This window comes from Sciurus vulgaris, assembly GCF_902686455.1.
Source record: "Sciurus vulgaris genome assembly, chromosome: 11".
In the NCBI taxonomy this organism is placed as follows: Eukaryota; Metazoa; Chordata; class Mammalia; order Rodentia; family Sciuridae; genus Sciurus; species Sciurus vulgaris.
This window is the reverse complement of record NC_136472.1, coordinates 50,941,064-50,962,683: the sequence shown is the minus strand read 5'-3', so window position 1 is coordinate 50,962,683 and position 21,620 is coordinate 50,941,064. Positions and strand designations below refer to the sequence as shown.

At 37.5% G+C, this 21,620-nt stretch overlaps 2 protein-coding genes across 3 annotated transcripts in view; both read left to right on the top strand.

Moving 5' to 3' along the window:
- Positions 1-21,620, top strand: part of NELL1 (neural EGFL like 1) — an 892,614-nt gene that overhangs the window by 569,151 nt on the left and 301,843 nt on the right. The gene's annotated exons all lie outside the window — the stretch shown is intronic.
- LOC306640770 (isocitrate dehydrogenase [NAD] subunit gamma, mitochondrial-like) lies at positions 9,955-11,698 on the top strand. The gene has a single exon (XM_079105328.1). The coding sequence runs from the start codon at positions 10,088-10,090 to the stop codon at positions 11,255-11,257; it is 1,170 nt and encodes a 389-aa protein (XP_078961454.1). The 5' UTR covers positions 9,955-10,087; the 3' UTR covers positions 11,258-11,698.

Below are 21,620 nucleotides of genomic sequence, written 5' to 3'. Positions count from 1 at the left end.
TTTCCAGTACCTTGCCTTTAAGGGAGAGATACATAATAACTGCACCCAATGCAAACAATTTACAGCCTGTAGCCAAATAACTCCTATTAAGACATTTACATTTTTGTCACATTAAACAGAATGATGTGTTCAGTTGTGGTCTAAAATATGAACAGTAAGTTTGCAAAAGGTTTACAATTTCAAATCATGGACAAAGAGAACAGAAGTGGTGTAGAATGTGATGTTTATGAGGAAGGAGGAAAGAAAATAGAAGTAAAAATTATAGGAACAGTGAAAAAGGAAATAATAGAGGTTTGTTCTTAGCAGGAGAAAAGAGAGTAAGAGAATCCAGGGAAACAGAGACATGAGAGGAAAAATGTATGTAAAATAAAAATTAAAAAAAAATTAAAAGAAATAAATAACATACAACGAAACTGTAATATACTATTCAGACATCCAAGTCCTCAATAAACTGATGCATGAAAAATACTTTGTTTCAAAACTGGTAGAGATATGAAGGAAGAAAAAAATAAAGAATAAAGGAAAAAGGGATCTCAATGAAAAATTGAACAATTGTTTCTGTTGGAGTTCAAAAGTTTCTCAGTTTCTCTTCTCAGCAATTAGGTGGTATTGTCTAGAGTTCGATGCCACTCTACCCTCCAGATGGGTGGGGTTGCTAGTGTGGGAGGGTTAGTCCTAGAGGCGGAACTCCTGGAGGTGGGGTATAGGCTTAGGTATGCTCCTTTTTCTTCCATGGGTATCTATTTGTTTGGAGATTTTAAGTCAGCTGTCCTCAAATGGCCACCAATTGCTGGTCCATGTTGGAAGACTGCACTCCAGGAATCTCCTTTGGGTTTCACTAGTGTGGCATAGGAGCTTGTTCTTAGCCCACTACTTCATGCCTGGGGACTCCACAATCCCTGGTCTCTGATTAATTTTCTGAACTTGATCTCTCCCACCCCTGCCCTTTCAAATTCCCAGTCAAGCGCTTCTCTTCTAGCTGGTCCTGCAAGCAGCCAGATTGGAGGGGGAGGGGGAAGCCAAGTGGGTTTCCTTGACCAGTATTCCCCTGTGTAAACTTCTCTCCATGCTTGATTTTTTTCATGGTTACATAGGCATTCTCTCTGTCATGTAGTGTGGTTTCGTCAGGCTCATTTTTCTGGTTAGACTCAGGTCTGCCAGTAGATGTTTCCTCCTGCTGCTGGCATGCTCATTGTGGCTGCAAAACACTTCTGCTGTCCTCAGTGCATATTGCCAGGAGGGATAGCAGCTTCCCTCCCATACATGGATACTGTGCAGACAGCTTACTATTTTTTTGAGTAGTATCTCTGGTCTCTAAACTCTCCATACCCCAACATACCTCAGTCTTCCTTAGAATGATGGTTCCTTTAAGTCCTTTATTGTTTTACTGCATTCACATAGGGACTGTTCTGGTTTGCATCTCCAATCACTGTTATGCCTGTGGGACTGGGGATCTTTCCCCTTATTTTAGTATACAAGGTCTCCTGAGTCCTTGATCTGTTTGGAGGGTCCAGTATTAAATTCCAGTATAATCCCCCCCTACTTCTTGGTCATTCATCTACCTTGTTGAAAAGTTGCCTGTCTGCTTTTTGTGGTTCATGCTACAGATCCACCAGGGAACTGACCCTTCTATTCTACCATCATCCCAGTACCCAGAACTTTTTAAATTATAATTTTGGATCAATATATGTAATTTGGGTTAAAATAACATGAAATGGCATATTGTGTTAGTTTTTTTTTTATTTGTTGTTTAGAATGATCTCAAATGCTCTCAAATATTGCATTTGCACTACTATATATGATCATAAACACAGATTGAACTAGCCATTGTTTGAACTGTTTGTATTGAATCCTTGTAGAACTCCATGAGGGAGTTATTAACTCCCTTATGTAACAGGAAGCTGAGGCATAGAGCAATTCCACAACTCATCTGAGGTCTAACAGCTATAAAGGAAAGAGTCAGAATTAGAACTCAAAGTCATTTGCTGACATTTAACCCTTAAGCATTACTGCCTCAAAGGAAAAGTCCACTTTTGAGCACTAAAAAAATAATTTGTATTTCTATGAAGTCTTTATCTATCTATGTATCTATCTATCTGTCTATCTATTTATCTATATATCATCTTACTACTTAGTTTTCAAAAAGCTAGATGTTCTAAAAGGCTTTATTGAACAGATGAATACCTGGAAACCTTTCCCCATCTCCCATCCCTAGAGGAGACCACTTTCAGTTCTTCTGACAGATTTTCTTGGTGCTTTTCTCTGTGTCTCTACATAGCATGTTTCTTGTTACTGCATCACATTTCCAATTTTGACACTTTTAAAAATTAACTTCCACAACATAGGAAGGAAATTTGGCTCTCTTTCACCTCTCCGCATATCTTCTTGCTAATTCAATATTCTGTATTAATGTTATTGTGACTATGAACATTATATTAATAACTGAATCATGGAGTATACTATACTTGATTTCCTTTCTTACACAAATCTCTGTTCTCCCTGTTACTAATAATTTTCTACTTTATTCATCTTATTGCTTAGTCTTCTATGGATTTATCATAATTTATCCTCAACCTCTCATCTATTCTATGAATGCCCTCTAACTCTTTCATGTTCTTGGACAAACCTGCTCCACAGTTTGGTTGATTTCTAGGCTCACTGCAACGCTCATACTCTTCATAATCTCTCTCACTGTGATTCTGAGAATCCCCTTTGCCTCTCCTAGGCTGGAAGCCTACTTTTTGTATACTGCATCTACTCTTCTTTGGCTTACTATTCTGGCTCAGTGGAGCAGTCTACATTAGTGACATGAGAAAAGGTACATGGGAGAAAAGGTTTTGAGAAAAAGTTATTAAACAAGTTACTTCTTACAAGTTTCTTAGAAAACTGTCCAGGACATAATAAGTGAAGTGTAAATGCTTTTAAAATAATTTAGTCTTCACTCTTGACTAGTCATTTGTCAAGGTATTCTAGTTTGCAAATCATCTTTTCCTCAGGATTTTAAAGGCATCATTCCATTTTCTTCTGGGTTCTAATATGGAATTTGAGAAACCTAATAATGCCTTTCTGGCTTTTTGTCCATTTTTTGAAATCCACAGTTTTAAACTTCATGATGAGAGGGGTATAATTTCCATTCATTCTAAAGGACACCCAGTGGAGCTTTTCCATCTAGATATTTGTTAACATTTACATTTATTAATGTTCTTGCATTATGTCTGTGATAACTTGTTCTGTGTTCACTGATTCCTGCCTCTTTGTTCTCCCATTTCTTTTTTCTGCTCTGGTTATTTTGATTCTGGGCTTCTTGGTTCTCCAAGTTTTTTATTTTCTTTTTCTGTTTTGCTTGTTTTTGTAATTTTCAACTAATACCTGAAGATCTTTTTACTTTATTTTCCATATCTTTCACTGAGCCCTTTTATTTCTGCTGTCCTCCTATGTATTTCAAGACTACTTCTCATCTATGTTTTTTACAGCATACTGGTTTTGTTTCATGAATGTGATGTCCTTTATCTCCTGGGACATTAATGCTAGTGAATAATGAGGTGATAAGGATAATGAACTGACCTCTTAATGAGGTTTCCTGTTTCTCTCTCATTGTGTTTGTTGATTTGCTTTGGCTTCTGTCCTTTATATTAGAAGCTTTGCTCAAATGTTTGAAGTTGGCTCTTTGCTCACACTTAAGACCAGGGTGGTAAAACACTAATCAAAATCTCTGTGCAAATTGGGATACGATCATTGACTATGGAGGTTAATCTGGTCTCTTCTCTTGAGAAACAACTGGTTGTCAGTATCTGTAAGAATTAGTTTTAGTTCTTTAGTTTCCTTTGAAAATACCATACAGAACTCTTGCCCAAGCCCATCTTCCAGCATTCTGAGTGCTATATAAATTTTCACTTATTTCCCTGGTAGTCCACAGGTAACCTTTTTTCAGTTGTGCATGGAGTTTCCCAACAGTTGAGAATAAATTTCCCAACTTCTCCTGTGTTGGTGGAGAGAGATCATCTGACTGGACAGAATGATGGGAGGAACAATTGTGTATCTAGTTCTTAAAGAGACTTTCAGTTCATCTTTATCTGACACTCTCAGAGGTATCTGGTGCTGACAGTTCCTAAGTTTTGCCTTTTGTAATGCAAAGCAAATTGTTTCTTGGCTTTTTCACACAGTGTTTGAGATTCATATTTTTCAAATCTACGAAGGCAGTCATAGCTTCTTCATCTGTTTTCCACTTTCCAAAACTTTGTTGTCCCCTCTATTATCCTCACAATCCTTGTAGGTTTGTAATCTGAATACAAATAAAAAAAGAAAAACCATTTCAAACATAACTTTAATGGGATTTTAAGAGGAAGCAGATGCAATGAATGTTTCTAAACACACATCTTTGTTTGGAAATTATAGATGTTTTTAGTTTTGCATGATTGTCAGTTTATCTCTATACGGCCTGAAAGTCTACCATGGTAGTGTGTGTGTGTGAGTGTGAGATTGTGAGTGTGTGTTACTCTTTTCATTCTCAGGGATGGTGGGAAGCACACAGAATCACATAAAACTCAGAAGGAAAACAGCATGATATGGTGGAAAGAGCACAAACTTAAGAAGAAGAGTCCTGGGAGACTCTTGTGCTGACTTAGAAGGAGGTCAATTCTCTTGGCATCTCACTTCCTTGTTTATAGCAACCATTACATAGTTGCATTTTTCAGAATGAGATGAAGTATCATTCAACAGAAGCCCTGGATATGGTGCTTTGTGGAAGTCACTTTCCTTCTTGAATGAATGAGGAGAAAAATTTTGCAGGCAGGTAGTAGGGAAGCTGGAGGAATATGCATGATTTGTACAATGACACTTACTTTGTAATATTGACCAGGGCTAAACCAGTTGACTGAAAGCTGTCATCTGAAAGCCCCCTCTAATTTCTAGATTCTGTTGTTACTATAAAACCCTCACTGTATGAACTGAGTCATACTGGTTCAACAAGTATGTACTTTATAGGGACTATATATTTTGGTTTAATTAAAATTGAGACTTTCTGATAAAAGTACCTTGTATGATGGTCTGAACTGGTGTCAATGATTGTGGAATGTGCAACTAAAAACTAAGCAGGTTTAACCAAGAGGACTTCATTCACTCACACATCCATTCATTGTTATTGCATAGAGGTTCTTTTGACTTATCCAGGTTAAAAGGAAAGCCTCTGAAATACAGAGGTGTTGAAAAACATAATAATCACAATAGTATTTGGAAGACCACTATCCTGCTGGACAGGGAGAATGTAGATTGGCATAATCAGTGCTCCAGGTGATAAAAAAGTGATTAATGGAGTCGATCATTTAGCCATAAAGTTTAGTTAGAAGGGAAGACAAAGGATAAACTGTTTACAACTGAGTCATCAGCTAACTGCTTTTCAGAAGAGGTTCACCTTGCCTCTTACACATCGCTTTTATGCCTAGATTATAAACTCCCTCATTTAAGCCCTCCCTCCAATCCTCCACAAACAAAAACAAAAAAGAAAGAAAGGAGAAAACAGTGTGAAATAGGAGCATGATGTTAGTCCCCATCCCCACCTACTGTTGTGGGAGAGGATTTTCTTTTAGTAACTGAAAACTGTGTCTAGGAAGCTCTTCTTCATATAATGATGCAGGTAGTTCCTCTTCAAATCAGGGCTTGTATAGTAAATTTGGTATTGGTTGAAGTGTATTCTCCTTTGAAAGACAAGGAGGCTGTTTCTAGATTACTTTAGGTGTGGCTCTGCATGGATCTCTGCCATCTGTCACTCTTCTGTGGTTATTAAACAGTGACGACTGAACAGGTAAGAAATGGTTAATAATTGTGCAATAGAGAAAATGCCACAAATTAAAACTTTTTGTTTTGATTCTTTCAGAAAAAAAAGTACAAAACAATGTTCACAATCAGTTGGTTCTCTAGGACATCCAGTGGATTTCAAGAGCTTTCTTAAAAGGGCTATGTGTGTTTTAAATTCCTGTTTACACTAAGGAAAAGCTTTGGTGTAAGGTGGTCATGGACCTTCAAATGCCTGTCTCTCTCACTCTATTTTTAAGTTCATGTTTTCCTTTATAAAGTAATAGTTTTAAAATCCCTTTATTTCTATTTCATTAAACTTTAATCCCTGTCTGCTGCCCTTGGGGTGTCATATAAATTCCTAAGTTTGCCATTCAAGGCCCTCTACTTTCTGACCCCAATTTACTTTCCCCATTTGTCTGCCACTATTTTCCTACATAAACCTTTCCTTTCAAACAGACAGAAATGTTCAGAGTACCCCACAGGCCTTTCAATTTTCCCTGTATTTCATAAAGTCTCTCCCTTCCTCCACACGTGTCTGCTGTGAACCCTTCTGTGGGGTTGGGTCACCAGGCTGAGCACACTAGACCAGGTACCTGGGCAGTCCGTGCTGTGCACTTGCACATCCCAGGTGAGTCACTCAGGAACCCTTTGGCATCAACTGCCCTTTCATGACTCATCTAAATCTACTTCACTTCACTCTGCCTGGAACATAAACTCTCTGACAGTGGTGGTTTTATTTTTGTTTCATAACATTTCTTCTTCCTCACATTGAAAGATTCACATGTTGGTTTGCATGACTGTGTCTGTCTGTCAATCACCTAGTTTATTTCCTACTCTCTACTCCCACAGTAATGTAAGTTCCAAAAGAGTCTGAAAGACTAGAAAAAAACTTAGGGACCACACATAGCAGACAGCTTGACTCTGGGACCCGTATTCTCACCCACTCAGCCACATGACCTTGTGCAGGGTGTTGGTGACCCCTCTTTGCTATTTCTAAGTTAAGTTTTCTTTCCTCTCAATAGGACTTTAACAGCATAGATCACTCACTCCTAGAATGTTCCTGCTCTCTCAGTTTGTATAATACCTCTCTCTGTCCTCTTCCCATATCCCACCCATTTCCACCCACTTCTTTTCTAATCATGTCCTGGGATATTTTTTGTCATCACTTTTTGTCCCTAGTTTTGTCATTGTTATCATCATTTCTTTTTATTTTTTTCTTCCTTCTTTTTTTTGGGGTGGGGGTTGCTGGAGATTGAACTCAGGGCCTAGCACACGTTGGGCAAGTGCTCCGTCACTCAGCTGTACCCCCAACCTTCATCATGACTTTTCTGTGCTTTGTCTACATTCTTCTTCCTAGCCCAGAACTTTCTGACCTCAGCGTGATGACACACTGAGTGTCACACTCTTGTCATGACATGTGTCAAATCTAGTCACTTATTACAGTGTCACAGTTATGACGCATGTCAAAACTAGTCATTGATTGATAAGCATTAAGTTATAATCCCTCATGAATGATTTACTGTTTTAATTAGTTAGATTCACCCCAGAGTTACTATCATAGGGATGTCAGCTCATCTGCATTTCTACAGTGTGTGCTGGCTCTTATGCAACAAGATTGAATTTGAATTGGTTGTAAGCGAATTGCTAATAATTCATAGCCTATTTTATATTTTCTGAAAATATCCCTGACCTATGTTTATTGACATGTTGTTAATAGTGATAGAAATTTTGAAATTTTATAGTTGGTAAGCTGTGGACTTATAATTGCATTTGTTTCCTTGATTTTTGCCATAAGTACTTATTCAATAAGGAAAAGAGGAAAAGAATCCATGTGTATGTGTCTTTATCTTTATAGCATCGAAATTAAAGCAAGGTTATAAAGTTTCCATATTAAAAACAAAGTGATCATTGAAATGGTACGTGCAATAATCCTATTTACATTACCATGAATAATTGTAAATACTATGTGTTATACCTTTTTTTAAATTTTGTTTACTGAGGATTGAACCCAGGGAAGCTTTACCAGTGAGCTAATCCCTAGTCCTTTTTATTTTTTCTTTTGAGACAGGATCTCAATAAGTTGTTGAGGCTGGCCTCAAACTTGTGATCCTCCTGCCTCAGCCACTCAAGTCTCTGAGATTATAGACTTGTACTACCAAGTCCCGCTATGTGTTATACATTTGACGATAAATTTATAATTATTTTTTTCAATCTTTATTAGTACATGATGATTTTCTTTTTATTAGCATTGAATTTCATCTTTTAAATATAGTTTTTTTAAATTTTATTATAATTTGTACGTGACAGAATGCATTTATACATTTTGATAGATCATAAGTAAATGGAGTATAATTTCTCATTTTCTGATTATTTATATTGTAGGATCACATCAGTCTTGCAGTCATATGTGTACATGAGGTAATAATGTCTGTTTTACTCTACTATCCTTCCCACCCCCATACCCTGCCCCTCCCTCCCAAGTCTTCCTCCTGGGAGTGCTTGTTGCCACCACCTAGTTACTGTCTCTCAGGATTGCTCATCCTTGGTAGTCTCTCTCCAAATTTCATTGGCATTGAGATCTTGGGACTGTAGCATGACCAAAGCCAGGACATCTCAGGCCCAGATTGGTGGGATAGTGACTAGGTCTGCCAGGGCCTGTCTGGGCCAGTCAGTCCTTTAGGCAGTCAGAGACAGGGTTGAGAACCTTTTGAATGCTGGCAGAGACAATTGTTCAATTTTCTATCTTAATACAGTTTTTATATTAGCTGTATATACATTTTTTCACTAAAAAAATGACATGTTTTGGGATCAGGAAGCAGATCTCACTAATAATTTCCTAGTGAAATACTTTTTTGAATATGACCTATTAAAGACTTTGGGAGCTTTGCTTTATTTAACCAACTACTTGTGTGTTTGTATGGACGTATGCACATGTACATGTTTGTATGTTTAGTTTTCATTACAATTCATCGTGCTTCTGGGACTATGTCTCTTATGAATGTCATCGTCATCTGTCACAGCAAAATAAAAGTTGGAAACCTCCACTCTAGGCTATTTTATATACTCCTGTGTGTTACATACTCCCACATGTTGATGACTCTTGAATCTGTATTACCACCCATGATCCTTCCTCTGGAGCTGCAGACTCATTTACTAAGCCATCCCCTAGTCATCACTATGTGGACATGTAACAGATTTCCCAAACATAGAATGTCTGAAACTGAACCTATTTTCAATCTTATTCCTCCACCCAATTGACTTTTCTTCTAGTGTTGTGCATTTTCATTGATAGCATCATCATTCATCCACTCTGTTAAATACTTTAAGAATAATGTTCAGTGTTTCCAAGGCCAGTAGCCCAGTCCTATTTGTCCACTAAATATCCCTGAAACCTGTCTTTTCTTTTCTTATTTTCTTCAACTTAATAGCTGCTCATCATTTCCTGTTGTGATCATTTCATAGCCCAGTGGCTCTCAAATTTTATTAAAACATAAGGAGTTAGATCCCAACTCTACAAATCCTAATTCAATAAGTCTAGCAATAGTTATAAGAAATTGAATATCTAACTAGGTGTTTTTTTTAAAGTTTTTTATTTCTCTTCTACAAAGAAAAAAAGTACTCTGTATGATATTATAATGATATACATGTGTCATTATGCATTTGTCCAAACTTTTTGAACAAATAAAATCAAAAGGGGCGGGGAATATAGCTCAGTGGGTAGAGTGCTTGCCTTGCAAGCACAGGCCCTTGGTTCAATCCCCAGCACTGACAAAAAAACAAATTAAAAATAATAATAATAATAATATCAAAAGTGAAACCTAGTGTAAAACCATGAACTTCAGGTGATAATCATGTGTCAATATTGATTTATCAATTATAACAAATGTGTACTTCATGTAGGGATTTTGATAATAGGGAAGACAGTCCCTATGTTGCAGGGTGTTATGGTAAATAGCTATACCTTCTGCTCAATTTTGCTGTGACTTCAAACTGCCCTAAAAATAAATCTGTATTTTTAAAGCATATTATACAGGACTTAGCATATTTAACATGCCTATGAATTATTATCCAACTCAAAAATGTTTATATTTCTGCTATGTTACGTATCATATCTTCTACTTTTCTAGCTATCATTTTCACTACAGTAGAATGTCTATAAAACACAGAATACAAGGAAGGGAAGAGAATTGTGACCTAGGCAAGAATTATGAAACCAGAATTCCACCAAAAGGAGCCAGTTCTGAGCAGGAGGAAGAACCCACATTTCCACATAATTTGAATAAATCTTGATTTAATGATCATGGCACTAAAGATGCTAAGAGGAGTCACTTCCTCCTTGAAGGCAATTTTACAAAGCACAAATTTTTACCATTCTTGGGAAATATTACTTGGCCCTCAGATTCCCTTGAGGAGCTTGTGTTTGTATCACATAGTTTCTCCATCAGCGGTGTACGGGGGACGACACAGGGTGACCATGATTCCCGGAGATGGCATTGGGCCTGAACTTATGATGCATGTCAAATCTGTGTTTAATCATGCCAGTGTGCCTGTGGACTTTGAAGAAGTGATGGTGGACTCCACGTCTGGTGAAGAGGAAGTTCACAATGCCATCATGGCTGTCCGTCGAAACCGCGTGGCTTTGAAGGGCATCATAGAAACTGATCACACCCTGCCACCTTCTTACAAATCACGCACCAATATGTTTCGCACGACCCTAGATCTCTATGCCAATGTCATCCATTTCAAGAGTCTGCCAGGTGTACAGACTCGGCACAAGGACATAGATATCATAGTTGTTCGGGAAAACACAGAGGGTGAGTACAGCAACCTGGAGCATGAGAGTGTGAAAGGAGTGATAGAGAGTTTGAAGATCATTACCAAGGCCAAGTCTTTGCGCATTGCTGAATATGCCTTCCAGCTGGCCCAGAAGATGGGGCGCAAAAAAGTGACAGCTGTGCACAAGGCCAACATCATGAAACTGGGAGATGGACTCTTCCTCCAGTGCTGTAGGGAGGTGGCATCCCACTATCCTCAGCTCACCTTAGAAGGAATGATTGTGGACAATGCTACAATGCAGCTGGTATCCCGACCCCAACAGTTTGATGTCATGGTGATGCCCAATCTTTACGGCAACATTGTTAAAAATATTTGCACAGGATTGGTTGGAGGGCCTGGCCTTGTACCTGGAGCCAACTATGGCCATTTATATGCAATATTTGAGACAGCTTCAAGGCAAACAGACAGGAATTTGGCTCATAAGAATATGGCCAACCCTACGGCCATGCTGCTGGCAAGTTGCATCATGCTGGATTACCTCAAACTCCACTCTTATGCCACCCGCATCCGTGTTGCAGTCTTGGACTCCATAGGAAATAAAAATATCCAGACACCAGACATTGGAGGCCAGGGTACCACATTGGACATCATTCACAACATCATGGAGAACCTCCAAAGTGTCAATTAGATGGTTAGTGCCTTGGAGGCTATATTCACCCAATGTCTTTCCTGTCCCACTCTTTACCACTCACCCACCACCACCTCAGAAACCCTGCCAGCATGACTAATGTAGAGAATAAACTATCTGCTCCAATTCATGAGAAAGGAGTGTATCCAGACTGATTTTTCCATTAAATTAAAATTTCATACACATTACTTGTTTAAATTAGCCGAACCCATTGCATTGTAAATGAATTGAGGACATTCTCTTTTAATCAATGACTCTCACTTCTCTATGATATGATACAATGAGTAAATCAGAGCTATCTGTGGAGTTCCAGGGCTTTCCCAGGACCTGGCACACTGATTTTCCTTTATCTGGGTCATTAAAATTCAGCAAACCAACCTGCAGAGAAGTCTGGTTTTTCTCTACAGGTTATTAATGAGTTGATTAGTGCAATAAACTTTGCCTCCAAAATATACATTGTAACTCTAATAATAAATAAATAAAGTAACTTAAAGCCGAGCTAGTACAGAATGCTTTCACTCTTTATCTTGTCACTCGATATCCTCTTTTCTTATGGTGTGGTTTATGATCTTTATGTGAGAAATTTTCTCTGTGTTCTTTTGCACACATAAACATTCCTGAACACTGCAACTCTCCTGGAAAAGGGAGTCTTAAATTTCTTTCAACTGGGCTCAACAGTGTAGAGGTCAAATCTCTGGGGTCCCTGAATCCATAATGTTTTGATATACAAATGGAACCAGGGATTGCAAATCCATGCTTAGTGCTTCATGGTTTTCTATGGATCACTTTTAAACTTCCTATTAAAGAAAATCCTGAACTAATCTAAATATTCACATAATTTCATTATATTTTATTTATAGTGTTTTTAAGGTCATAGTTGGGAGACATATAAACAAAATTAATAATTTTATTAGTACTTGGAAATTGTTATTGCTCAAGTAAAATGTAAAAACAATGATTATAAAAACTGATAGTTGTTTTATGAGCAGGATAGAAATTAGATTGAGAAAAGTAGTGAATTCTGTATTATGGAACCCCCCCCCCCCCCATCGTGTATAATCTTTGGATTTTACCATGCTTCACATAGCACAAGTTAAAGACACTTTTTTTTTTTTTTTCCACCATAAAAGTCTTTGGAGTCTCCATGAGGCTCTAGTTTACATACAAATACTAATTCCATACAATGTCAAGCCAGGGTTTGGAAAACAGAAAGCTAGTTTGAAGAGATTTAGTTTAAGGAGAAATTGATTACCTTCAACGCTATATAGAAGCCTTTCTTGAAGAATGAGGCAAGCATGGAAGAGTGGATTGGAAAATAGGTATGATAATTGCATGCAGTGCACAATTAGACATGTCCCTTGTCAGGATGGCTGCCTCTGCTCTCCTGTGGCACCCACCTCCGGCCTGCTCTAGACCTTTGCAAATGATTTGCTTTGACAAGTGGATTTTAGCATGCGTTCCCCACCCGACCCCAACCTCACACTAAACTTTAACTCACACCACCCACTTCGTATCCCCTTTTCTCATGACTAGACTAGGAGAAATGATTCATGGCACAACCAGCCCAACTGCAGCCAATGGCCCAGCTGTCAGCTTCTGCTTAGCAATAGGAGTTTATGGTGCATTTGAGCCCAGGTTTCCCTCTGTGAAGAATGGCCATCTCCAGAATCCTCTCAGACAGCTGTGACAACACCTAGTACACTACAACAGAACTTTCCATCTCCATTTTTAGATTTCCCTTTTAGCTATGAATGTCCCTAGGGATAATACCATGCATTTTTTCCCTTGTCCTCTGTCATCTCTAATATAATTACTGTATATGCAACATAAATAATGTGTTTGTTGAAGTAATCAGAAAATGAATGTTATGGTTGACACTGCCTCACTTTTCTTATCTGTAAAGTGAGAAGATAACTGTACCTAACCCATAGTGTTGTTGAGAAGATGGAATGAGAAAATGCACTTTAAGCTTATAACATTATGGTAAGTGCTTCTTGTTGTTGTTTTAACATTACTGTGTTTATCCCTGGTGTAATTTCCTCCTGCACATCTATTCTTTGAATCTAAAGTTGTTTATCCCTGTCCACCTGTCTGTCCACTTAAGTGCATGCCATCACACCATGGAATATTCAGTGGGTATGGACATGGGTATGAGCCCCCTGAGGCCCCAGAACGCTTTCAGTTCTGAACTAAAGGTCAACAAAAAATATCACTTTAAGGTGGATCATGAGGAAAATGAGAACGAGTCATTTTTAAGAACATCAGTTTAAGTCTGGCACAGAAGATGAATTGTACATTGTCACAGCAGGGGCAATGGATTACAAAGGCAATCCAATGAAAGTAACACTGGCACCTTAGACAAGGTTTGTACAGACAAAGCTTCCCTTGGACTCATGTGGTCTTCAGGTTGAAGTGTGGTTCACAGCCTGTGCATATTAATGACAACACTGAGTAGTCCTGAGGAAGAAGGGAAGAGGAGGAGAGCATCTAATCCACACCTGTAAATGGTAGCAAGGATGCACAGAAGAAAGTAAAACTTACTACAGATGAGGAAGGTGTGGTGGTGGTGGAGGTGGTGATGGTGTCAGTGGTGATTTTGATGAAGAAGAAACTGAAGATAAAGCTCTGTTGAAAAAATCTACATGAGATACCCCTACCAAAAATGCACAGAAATCAAACCAGAGTACAAGAACTCAAAGCCATCAAGAGATTAAAAAAATACTTCTAAAACACTAAAAGGACTTAATTCTGTAGAAGACATTAAAGAAAAATGCAAGCGAGTATAGAAACAGGTGGTTCTCTTCCCAAAGTGGAAGCCACATTCGTCATTGACAGAAGTTGCTTCCAGATCAGGAGGCAACTCAAGACGTCTGGCAGTAGAGGAAGTCTCTTTCAGAAAGTAGTTAAAACAGTTTCTTGAAATTTTCTGATTTCTGTAACAGCTGATATTTGGCTGCCCTTTTTATATTTCAGAGTGAGAACTTACCCTAGCATGCTTGATAAATGTCCAGATTCTGTTGCCAACAATGTGTTGTTTTATTTTTAAAGATGGAACTGCACACTTTACTTCATTTTAAGTATATATGGAGTGCTAGGGTAGGACATAATTGTACTGGTGGTTAGGCATGGAAATGGCAGTGAGACAAAAATATACATGTGAAATTAATAGCATTTTAATAAAGTGGAACTATTAACTATTATCCATATATGAATCATTTTATTAATTATTATCCATTACATACCATTCTAAATGTTAATCCTGAAGAAAACTGGTTGAATTACATTATTTCATTAAAGATTACTGGTTTGTAACCAACTTTAAACCAGGGAATCAAATCATGTTATTCATTAAGTCCCCTTATCCTCTCTCCTTTTTACTTCTTGAATCCAGCAGCCTCTCTTTCCCTGATACCTCCTTTCTCATTAACCTTTCTCATCATTGGAAACTTCCCAATATTTCCTGCTGCAAGGATAGACTTCTAACTTGTGTCACACCTGTAGTTGAGTCTCCTTCGGTCTATTTTCTACAATGCACCCAGCATGGTCTCTCTGAAAAGAACAGACTCAAGTCACTTCCCTACTTAAAAACCCTCATTCAGTGGCTTTCCTTTGTCCTTTAGAGAAAGTCAACTGAGCACACACAATACTGTATAATACATTCCTGGGCAACAAGAGTGATAGAGTCATTCATTGCTGGAGTCTCTGAACTTAGGACAGAGACAGGATCTTTTTCATGCTCACTCTAAATACAAAAGGAAGGAAGGAGTAAAGAAAGAAAGGAAAGGCAGGTTTACGTTCACAGGAGTGGAGAACTGACTTTAGTCTGTCAGCCTTTCTTTACAAGATTCTCCTCTCTAAGGGTTTTACTGAACTCTTGAGGCAGTAAAACAGATGGTTGGCAGGCTCTCTCTGTTTCCAGAAAAGGTTTCTTCTGTACTGCATTCATTGGGTAATTTCATCTTATCCTTTATCTGTTTACTCTGAGTTGTTTATGGTCCTGGTGTTCTAAAGAATGGCAACAACAAATTGTCTGACTGTTCTCTGAATTATTTCTTCACTGAGGCTCTATTTGGCTAATGGCCTTACAAATCACTCAGTCACTCAAGTTCCATACCTAATGTTCACCTCAGCTGTGTCACAGGAGCCTTGTAATACCAGATAGGTTGCTTAAAACACTGATCTCCATTTGTTCATGTTGAGATAAAACGTAAATGCCTACCCTCATGGGATGATTGTAGAAAATTCAATAACATTGCTTTGATTGTCTATTGCTGCATAACAAACCTCCTCAGAATATAATGGTTTAGAACAGTGATTATTTTCCATGATTCTGTAGCTTAATCAGGTGGTTATTAGTAGTAGGAGTCTCAGATAGCTTGATACTAATGGCTGTCAGTCAGGAGCCTCAATTCTTCTCCAAATGGCTGGTTAATGCATTTGTTTTGTCTCTTCATAGTGCAGCACCTAGTTTCCAAGGAATAGAGACCAGGACTATAGATCTCTTAAAGTCTACTCTTGGAAGATTCTAATACAGAATAGAATTTCTACTACACGTCATTGCTCAAAACAGGCAATAGAGGCAGAACAAGTTTAAGAATAGAGAGAATAAATGCCACTCCTTGATGGGAGAAAGATGAAACCACTTTGCAAAGAGTCCTGAGGAGTCAGAAGTATTATCATTGTGACCGTTTTGGAATAATAATCAATTATCATGAAAATGTATTTAAAGCTGTTTCCAAAGTGCCTATCACATGGACCTTGCTTAAGCAAAGAGAACTATTATCATCTTTGACTTCTTCCCCTTTCATTTTATCTAGTTTCACTGTCAATTCTGCCACATAATATTCCCTGTGTTGATTACCTTTATTTCATTGCTTTTCTTCTGGGCTTATACCTTCTCCAGGACTGTTTAAAGAGTTGTATAACTGGCTTCAAATTTGACCCCCTTCATTTCATATTTTGTCTTGTACTAATTGTTCCTTTATTTGACTTTTGCCTCAGTAAGTTATATGCTACTCGAGGGTAGGAAATGTTTTGGACCTTGTATTACCCAGCACAGTTCTTGCATAGTAGGTATAATTTCATAATTAAACACTTTCCAAAGTAATTGGTTATGATAATTTTAATTATTATTTTTTATCATGTGTCATATTCTACATGCTTTGCACTTATTACTTTATTTGATTCTTATAGTGATTCTTTTAGAGGATTATTATTGCAATCCCCATCTTATAAAAGAGAAAACTGAGGAACAGAGATTTTAAGAAATTTCCTTGAGGTCTCACAACTTGCAGGAGGTAAGGCCAGATGAGGATGAACTGAAATGTTTGGTTCTAGAACCAAAGTGTTTTGATGGTTATGAGCATTTGTTCACTGTGAACCCCTTACCTCCATGTGAAAATGGGGTAGGTTTCAGGCATAGATCAATGTTTCCTTAGAAAAATAATTTCATAGACTCATAGAATTAAAGACATGCCAAGAGAGTTCAGTTCTGCAGAAGTTGTAGCCCAGTAGGTAAAGCAAATTTTGTCAATCTCACAACTAGTACATAGCTGAACCAAGATAAGAATTCAAGTCTTCTGAATGCAAGTTGAGCCAGAGTAAGGTTACAAGCCTTCTGATTCCAGGTGATGTTTTCTTCTCATGATTTCATAGCTCATTCCTGATGTAACATTCAGATAAATTACTGACATTTTAAACACTAACTTTGGGCCAAATACTGTTTCAAATGGTTTGTATATATACTTAAATAATTTTATCCTTACATTAACTTATTATATTGATAAGAAACTGAGTAAAGACAAGTTCAGTGACTTGTTCTGGGTCAATAAGATAATAAGTAGGGAGCCAGTTTTAAAATCAAGCCAATGCCACTTGTGTATAACCTTGATTACCAGAGCCACTTTCCAAAAATTTGGGTTAACCTAGATAGCCCATAATGAAAATATAACATTGGAATCATCACCAAATATTGAAAAGAGATGATATTTCCAAAATGGTAAAGTCAAATAGTCAAATTATTCTTTTGGAGTAACAGTAGACAAAAAGAGAACTTCGAACAAAAGTGATATGCTATTGAAACAAAAGAATTGCTTGAATAATGATATGGCATACACACAAAGAAATATTGAGTTTTGTAAATGAGAAGGTTTTGAAGATAGGAATACACTTCTGGATCATTACAGAGGTTGCGAAAAACTGACAATATTACTAAAGACTCAGTTGGGAATATGTACAATTTCTGTAGGAACCTAATTATAGAACTAGAAATCTTCCGAAGGGAAGCATTTGGTCCTTGGAGTTTTCCTGACAACTTGCATAACATTGACAACTTGCATAACATGGAACTCAAAGTGGCAAAGTGTTCTTCACATCATTATGAATTTGCTTACAGTGATATGGGAAGCTGCATATATTGCATTTGTGATTGCTTTAAGAAGTCAAGGAAAAGAAAAAGGAGACATATTTGAAATGGGAAAAATGGCTCAACTTCACAAAAGCAACTTAAAACCCATGAATGTCTTATTATCAATTTTGTTAATGCTTAAAAATCAACACAGGCTGAGTGAAAACGCAGTCTACTGATAAAGACTTGAGTCTAGGCCTCTGATCAGCTTAAGCATCTGGCTTGCTAGAGTTAATACCAAATTTAGTTCCTACAAAATAGATGTAAATGGATGACTATTGCCACAAAAGAGAAAATTTCATATCTGTCCAAATGCAAAATCGATGGCTTTTTATTTTATTTTTTTCCATTCTAAAGCAAAACAGCAATTTTCTAGCTACTCAGGAGACCAAGGCATGAGGATCACAAGTTCAAGACCATGTCTCAAAATTAAAAATGAAAAAGGGCTAAGGAGGTAGCACATTGGTAGAGTGCCTCTGGGTTCAATTCCCACTACTACATGTGCACACTCATGTGTACACACACAAGACTTAAATTCATGTCCTTATAAATACCCTCATATTACCTATGTTCTCTCAGTTCTGTGATTTTTAATAAGAAGAAACTATTTAGAGATGAAGAAGTGACAATGGTTATGCTGGCTTGATATTTTCATAGAAATTTTCTGGAAAATAAATTTTAAAAAGAGATGAAATTACTCAACAAAGAATCAGTAATTATAGGAATATGGTCTCAAAATTGCAATATTAAATGTCATTAATTAATTCATGGTGATGATTTTACATTACGTATGTATGTTGACTCATCATGTTGTATACCTTAAATATATTAAATTTGAAATTGTTAACTTTATCTTGGAAAAGTTTTAAAAAATACAAATACTAAGATCAAAAAAAAAGTTCAGTTTGGTTATATTGTAGAGATTAAAAAATACAAAACAATTAGGCAAATAAAAAAGAAGTCCTATTATGATGCAGTTGGGACTCTTGCAATTTCATTTCAAGAAACATCAAGCCAGGTGTAGTGGCAAACACCTGTAACCCAGTGACTTGGGAGGATGATGGCAAGTTTAAGGCCAGCCTCAGCAACTTAGTGAGGCTCTAAGCCCATTAGAACCTCTCTCAAAAGGGGCTAAGGATGTGGTTTAGGGGTCAAGCAACCTTGAGCTCAAACCCTAGTAGCCAAAAAAAAAAAAAAAAAAAAAATGGGATGATGGTCTTGGAAATTTTAGAGAATTCGAATAGTGACTCTAACCCTTTGGGAAAGATTATGGGATCAAAATTCTTAACAGGTTAAGTAAAATTACTTAATAATCTTATAGTCAAAGGAAAACTAGTATTTCTAAATTAATCTTTTATTTGTTTTATTCTGTTAATGATGCGTTCAATACAACTCTGAATGCGTAAATGAAATGCCATGCAAAGATTCATTTGATGTGAAGGGGAACTCAGCTTTGTCCAGAATCTTTTTCTTTCTTTAGATCTTGTCTCTGTCTTAGAGGGGATCATTTTACTTATATTTGATGTTCTTTTCCATTTAAGCAACTATATTATCTCCTAAAAGCAACATTTAATGGGAAAGCAAAGAAGATTTTTAAGTTATTGTGCAAAAGTCTGTAGTAGTAACATAAGAAGTCAAGACTTCTGGATATATAGATAGTATTGTGGAAAGAAATGCAAAAGAATTACAAAAGAAGTTATATTTAACCACTTAAGGCTGTGGCTATAGCACATCTATGGTATTTCATCTAGTTTTGATCTTTCAAATTTATGAAAGAAGTGATTTCTGTGAAAAGGGTACTCAAAAGTATACTCAAAAATCAACTTTATGCCAAAACTTTCAAAGAAGATGTTGGAAAATCTGATCTATAAATAACCTATTTTCTCCAGGGTAAGATTTCTCCAAGTATGATTGATCTTTGGCAAGGTATTTAAGTTATGATGAAATTAATTTATTTTGATTCCAATCTTATTCTTGCCAACAGCAAGATCCTTGTTCCCACAGTGACCTCATCCATTATTTCTTTCTCTCATTCACTTATACCTTGGTGTGGTTCATTCTCCTTTGAACACTGTACTTGCTTTGAGCTGCACACTGTGCAGGCACTGAGGATATAGTTTTGAGGATAGAAGTGCTTTCTCCCATGGAGCACACAGGACTCCAGGAACCAACAATAATGATGCAATGGCTAACAGTGATCAGTACTCTAATAGAAGTATAAGGATGCTGTGAAAGGACAGAGCAGGGAAAGGATCTCAGAGAAACCTCCCCAGAGTATGTAACACCTCATCTAAGCCTTAAAACTCTTTAGGAAAACAAGTAGAGGCAGAGGGGCAGGCAAGGGGAGAGAGAGGAAGGAAGTTTCTGGATGAGTACCTTGTTTCTGTTGGCCAAGAGGGCTGCCATTGTCTGCCCACTACCTGATATTCAAAGCTTTTCCCTTTTTTTCTCCATTTTTCATATTTTATACCCTACAATTATTGTTGAATTAATTTTACCTGCCCAAGTTTATCCATAAGGTGAGATTTTCAAGATTTAAAGTGAATGTCTGATTTTTCTTATTTTTCTTTTTTTTTCAGTGATGAACCCTTTACCTTGATTAATTGACCTCATTAGATACCTCATTGTAGTTAGCTGTGATTCTTGTGCTTAGGAAGATTTATTATTTTCCTTAAGCTGCTTCTCAGCACAATTGCTGCCTCTTCAAAGCCTTTCTACGTATTTCATGTCTCTTTCTCAGCGTCAGCTTCTCTGTGAGCATGTTCTTTGCTTTGTGAACAATCGCAGAGCACACCTCTTTTTCCCTTCACCTCTTCTCAGATGCCTCCTTGAGAGTGGAATAGATCTCATCCTTGCTTCCTTCGCACTCAGCTACCTGCTCTGGTACAGTTTTGACCTCTCGGTCTTTCTTGAAATAATCTTGGCTCTTTCAGTTGAAATTGTATCCACCATCCTCCTCAGTCATCTCTTTTATTTCAGTGCTGGTGGCTTAATCTCCTTCTGATTGCCCCAAGAAGCTACTGACTGGCTACTTTAGTTACAGGATCTATGGTAGTTGAGTTACCATGTTTCTGTGGCGGTAGCAGGAGAACTTAACTGCTGGGTGCCATTGGGGAATAGCCAAAGCATTCCCCATGCTCCCAGGCCGAAGGAAAGCAGCAGCAGCAGCAGCAGCAGCAGCAGCAGCAGCAGCATTTCTAATGAGAATTACCCTTCCCCTCTTCCAACTGCTACTTTCCTCTTCTTTTCCCAGGAAGGCACCTTTCTCTGAAAGGATTGTCAAGCTCTCATCATCTTCCATGAGGCTATTTCCTATCTGTTTAGAGCACTGTAGATATGGACAGCTGAAGGTATAAGAATTACTTGACCATGGTTATAGTTTTGAACCAGATTGGCAGATGCTTTCTACAGTTTCCATTGGGATTCAGCAGAAAAGAGCTTAAAATGCACAGGAGGAGGAAAGTACTTCTCTCCCAGGATCCCTGCTGAGCTGATAACAGTCTATGGGAAGTCATCTATTTAAACAGAAATAAACACGCCTTGGGATGCCAGGAAACTATTTTCAGCTTTATTAAGCTATTTTCAGCTTTATTAAGAAATCTGTGTTTAATTTTTCCAACATCTCCAGCCCTGTTCATTTAGCTTTCTTCTGTGTGCGGATCAATTACAAGACTTGATGAGAATGCAGACGTTGCATTCTGTTCCTTACAGAAACACAGAGCACGCGGAGGAGAGTAAAGAACCTGGAAGACTTCCAAGTGCCTAGTCAGAGATTGTACTCATCTGGATTTTCACTAGGAAAAGTAATCCTAATCAGACATTGCCTGTGTCTGGGTGCTTAGAAATTTCACTGCTAAATATTTTTTTTCATTCTAACAAAAATTCTTCGAACCCATATAACATGGTCACCTACAATAAGTTAGGCAACATGAAGTCTGATGAGAAATTTGACCATGT

What these genes read in the sequence shown, in the direction of transcription:
- LOC306640770 (XM_079105328.1), top strand. Translation starts at nt 10,088, where the DNA reads ATGATCATGGCACTAAAGATGCTAAGAGGAGTCACTTCCTCCTTGAAG.